Genomic DNA, 4870 nt, shown 5'->3' on the forward strand with positions numbered 1-4870 from the left:
TGGGAGAGTGGAAAAGTGGCTCTGCCACCAGCCTGTTGGGGACCTTGGGTGAGTCACTTTGCCTCCCTCCCCTTGGTTTCCTCGTCTATAAAACGAGAATGAGGACAGCAGCACCCGCCTCACAGGGATGTTCTGAACAGAAGATTAATTGAGATAACCCATGGAAAGTGCTCACATGTGCCTGGCACATAGTAAGTGCTCAATAAAGCACACTTGCTAAGTCATGCAAAGGGCCACGTGTGAGGTCGGCATCTAAGACAGGGCAGCTTGTGTTGTAGGGAAGGAGAGGCTCACTGGACCATGGGGTGGGGAACCTGCAGCCTTCTGATTTCAAGATTGTTCTTTTTTAAGCACCAAAGTAGGCAAGAAAAGCTTCATCTTTCTCTGTTGCACCCCTTTCAATAAAAGGATTTGTTCTGTAATATTTGGATTCAGTCAAAAGGCCACACTTAAAGACCTAGAAGGCCACATGTGGCCTTAAGGCCGCAGGTTCCCCACCCCGGCCCGGCAGGTGGAGTCTGAGAAGCCATCTGGTGAGACCTGAGGGCTTTTTCTATCACATACATGTGACAGAGGCACAAATATACAAAAGAACCCATGGCGGGGGGGGCTCTGGGGGAATTCACACTCAGAAGTTCCAGCAGCACATCTTTACCCCTAACACCGTTTTCTTTCCACTGGGAGCCGCTCGAGTGATGGCCATAGGGTAGGGGTGGGGTCTGGCAGGAAGAGTTTAAGGGCAGGGGACCCGGGAAGTGAACTTGAGGAAGGACTGAATCACCTGAAGTCTGCTCTGCGGGGCTCCCGGGTACTGACACTGGCCCTGACCAGTTGATGCCGTGAAAAACACGGACAGGGCCCCGAGTCTCCATCGAGCTCATTGGAAAGGACTGGCCTTAATCCCACCTCTCCCACTCTCCTGAGGCTGTGGCAGAATGGCGAGGAGGGGAGGGGAGCGGACGTGTTTTTCTAACATCTTTATTTGGCAAAATAAAAATATGACAATCTGTGGCAGTCTCATAAATATCTTTTTGAAATTTTACCAGCCTATGAAATCCACAAGTCTGGAAAGAACTGAGCTAGGACAGCACCTTTGTTTTACAGACAAGGACACCAAGGTTCAGAAAGTGGACATAACTTTCCAAGGCCACCCAGATCAGAAGGTCCACAGATTCTGACTCAATAGTAGGAATGGTAGCGAGGAAGTCAGGCAGGAGGAGTGCTTTGCCATTCTCAGACTCCGGCAGGGCACCCTTGGGCCCGATGCCCCCATCCGCCAAACCCTGCTCCCCCTACTCTGCTCCCTGCGGCTCTCTCCCCTCATCCTGCCTCATGAGCCTCAAACCACTCCTCACTCTCCGAAACAGTCTGTGCACTGAATTGTTCAGCCAGGTGCTGCCTGTCTCTCCTAACTAGAAAGTAGGCTCCCTGCAGGTAGGGAGCTTGTCTGCCTTGTTCTCCCCCCTATCCTACTGCCAAGGGTAGCACCTAGTACCGAGTAAGTGCTCAATTTGTGTTTGTTGAATGACTGAAAGAAGGGCGGAGGGTCACTCACCGGCCAGAGTGGATGGAGAGGTTCTGGCCCACGTATCTCATCAGCTGTGAGGGCCCGTGGGCCCAGATGCACTGGGTGGCCCAGGCCTCAGCAGACCGGGCCAGCCGCTCGTCCCAGACCTGGAGGAAGAAAGGCCATGAAATGCCCCGGGGAAGTAACCGCCATCATCCCAGCAGCGTCCAGAGATGCACATTTACCTGGTGCCTTCCTTCCATTTCTCCTCGGAACCCTGCAACAAACCCGCCTGACAAATTAGAAGACTGATGCTCGGAGAAGGCTTGTGACTTCAGTGTCATCCTCAAGTGCACAGAGTCGAGATCTACACCCAGGTCTCTGACTCCGAGTCTGGCGCCCTTTTTTGCTGACTGGGCTTCAAGCCTGGGGCCCTCGGATTCTGACCAGGGTCGCCTGGTATTTGTCCAGGCATTCTCAGCAATCCCTGGAAGTGACCGAACCCAGAGTGATGGGAAAATAACTAATTTTAAAATTGTATTTGTAGTATTTTCTAAATGTGTTTATTTTAACATTAAAAAAATTTTAATTCATAAGCTTTTTTTTCTTCCTTTTAGAGACAGGGTTTCACTCAGTTGCCCAGCCTGGAGTACGGTGGTGCAATCACAGCTCACTGCAGCCTCGAACTCCTGGGCTCAAGTGATCCTCCTTTCTCAGCCTCCTGGGTAGCAAAAGCTTTTGTTAATAGTAAAAACATGCACAAATTTAATATATAAGATATCCAAGCAGGAAAAGTGGAAAGTCTCTAATCTCTCTCCTACATTTATCCCTCCAGCCACCCTGCCCCCTGCCCTCAGAGGCAATCGCCACTGTTTCTTGCATTCTCTTCCAGAAATATTCTATACCTGTATAAGCAGACATTTATAGACACATGTATGTGTGTGTGTGTGTCTATGTGTAATTTGACAAATGGCAGCATTCTATTCTGCACCTTGCTGTCCACACTTAACAAGATATTAATAGTTTATCTTGGTGATTATTCCAAGTCAGTGAATACCCTCCTCACCCTTCATAATTTTCCAGTGGATGAATTACCCAAACTTTATAACTGGAACGAGTGTCACTTAATAAAATACTAGTTCCCTTCCAGCTCTGACTGTCTGGGATGCTCTGAGATATTATTTGTTCATTCAGCAAATACCAAACAATGTTTTTAGGCACTGAGGACTCTCCGTCTAGCAAGGACACAAGGCATTAAACAAGTCATTCATCATTTGACCCTGGTGGGTGTAAGAATGTGAGACAGGACCCAAACTTTATTGGAGCTGTGGGAGAAAAGGCTTCTGGAGTTGGGGATGTTTAGTCAGATACTGTTCCGTAGGCAGAAGGCAGTGAAGAAGACATGAGGCTACCATGACATCTCCCCAGGGTTGTGTGACTCACAGTCTCTCAGGGAGAGCAGAGCAATGTTTCCCTCATACCACAAAGGGGTAAACTGAGGGAAGGAGCTAAACATCAGACCCTCCCCAGAGTCCCTGGTGAGACACCTGGCTCTGTTTCCATGCTGCATGTCATCATGAAACACCTGTTAGGGTAGGTGCCACGCACACCCAAGTGGTGCCCAATAAATGTGCCATTTGCTTGAAAAATAGAGGGTGTTCTAGGTGCCAGTCCTGTGTTAGTGAATGAATGAATGAGTGAGTCAGTCAATGAACAAATAAACGACTCTACCTCTACCTGCCTGCCATCCCAGCTCCTACTCCTGTCCCTTTCTAACACCTCATTTCCTCCTGACGATATATTTTATATATGCTTGTTTCCTCTCACCCCCACTAAAGAGCCAACTCCACGGGGGAAGGGGCCTTGGTCCTCCTGTCCTCGGCGGTCACCACAAGGCTGAGCCTGGTGCCCGGCTCCAAGTGTGAGTCAACAGACACGGCGCAAAAGTAGAAGAGTTTTCAGACTGTTGAGCAGCATCCATTTGTCTTTTGGGGGAGTGGACTGGCAAGCTCTTTCCATAAAGAGGTCTGTGGGTGGGCTAGAGGCCAGCTCTCCGGGCTGGTTTGGGACAGTGGTCCTGAGAGGAGCTGCAGTAAGACGGAAGGTTCCTGCCTCCAGGCCAGAGTCCGGCTTCTGGGGGCCCCGTGTGAGAGCCGCCAGCCCTGCCTCTGTGCGGGAAGACATCTCAGCTTCCTCCACTGCTCAGCAGCTGGTTTTCCTCAGCCTGAGGTCAGGGGTACCTGTCCCCTCTGCTCCAAACCCCACCTCCACAGACTAGCTGAGGATGTTCTGGGGGTGTCGATCACAGCCCTGGGGCAAGGAGACAGTAGCGCAGAAAGCACCAGCCACTCCCCCAGCAACGCCCCACTCTGCCCCCGGCCCCCTGCCGCAGGTCCACAGTGGGGATCACGACCTTAGCAGCAGGCAGAACTGGGTTGGAATCCTGGCTGGGTGACTTTGGGCAAATTAATTCTCTGAGTCTCAGTTTCTTCACTGGGAAAATGGAGATGCCCTTCACCTTTAAGGAAGAGGAGTACACCCAGGTTATGCGCAGTGCCTGGCGCACAAAAGTGCTCTGTGAGCGGTGGCCCTACCCCTGACTCATGGGAAGATCTGTGCAATCTCATTAGTCTCTGTAACTATAAAATGGGCAGACTAATTCCTGCTCTTTCCACGGGGCCTAGACACCCCAATTCTGACGAGTGGGGCTAGGCTGGCAAGTGGTCCAGCTCTTCAAAGCTGGTCGTTCCCAGCCAAGGTGAGTCAGCTGGCTTTTGCTGGAAGGGGCCCCCGGGAGGCCGTGGGAACTCACCATGTACTCCATGTTGGCAGCAGGTGGGTGCACGCTGGCCCGGATGTGGTTGTGATAATCCAGTAAGGCACTCATGTCCCGGGCAGAGATGTGGCGCTTCCGGCGGTATCGGGGCACTCCTAGGCCACTCAGGGTCCGCAAGGCTGTGCTCTCGGGCCGGGCCAGGGGCAGGGTAGCATTGGGCATCTTCAAGGCATTCACTGTCTGGCCTGCCCAGAAGAGCAGGCCTGCCAGGCGCATGGCGCTGGGCAGCAGGGGCATAGCTGGCTGGAGGGGTCACGCGTCTGCTTTGTGCAATCAGAGCTGGCTGCCTGGAAGGGGCAGGCACGAGAGCACCAAACTCTGAGTGTTCTCCAGCATTGCCAACCCAGAGGATGCTACCTCCTGGGCACTTGGCAAAGACCTCCTGATGCTGCTCTGGTCCAGATGCCCTGCACCCTTCCTTTCTACCCCAGTGGACTGAGCAGGTTGGCCAACAGGAAGAAATGCCCAGACGGTGGCTAATCCAGACCAGCTCTGGGTTGAGATGGGGCCACCACTTCAAAGCCAGG

General features: G+C 52.3%; 1 protein-coding gene across 1 annotated transcript in view; it reads right to left on the reverse strand.

Moving 5' to 3' along the window:
- Positions 1–4580, reverse strand: part of R3HDML (R3H domain containing-like) — an 11341-nt gene extending 6761 nt beyond the window's left edge. Inside the window, exons 1-2 of the mRNA XM_012657903.1 lie at positions 4320–4580; positions 1556–1674 (exon numbers count right to left, since the gene is read on the reverse strand). Of these exons, the coding sequence (XP_012513357.1) occupies positions 1556–1674; positions 4320–4580 (380 nt within the window). The remainder of the gene's footprint in view (positions 1–1555; positions 1675–4319) is intronic.
- Between the last annotated feature and the right edge of the window lie 290 nt (positions 4581–4870).

This window comes from Propithecus coquereli, unplaced genomic scaffold, assembly GCF_000956105.1.
Source record: "Propithecus coquereli isolate 6110/MARCELLA unplaced genomic scaffold, Pcoq_1.0 Scaffold566, whole genome shotgun sequence".
Lineage (NCBI taxonomy): Eukaryota > Metazoa > Chordata > Mammalia > Primates > Indriidae > Propithecus > Propithecus coquereli.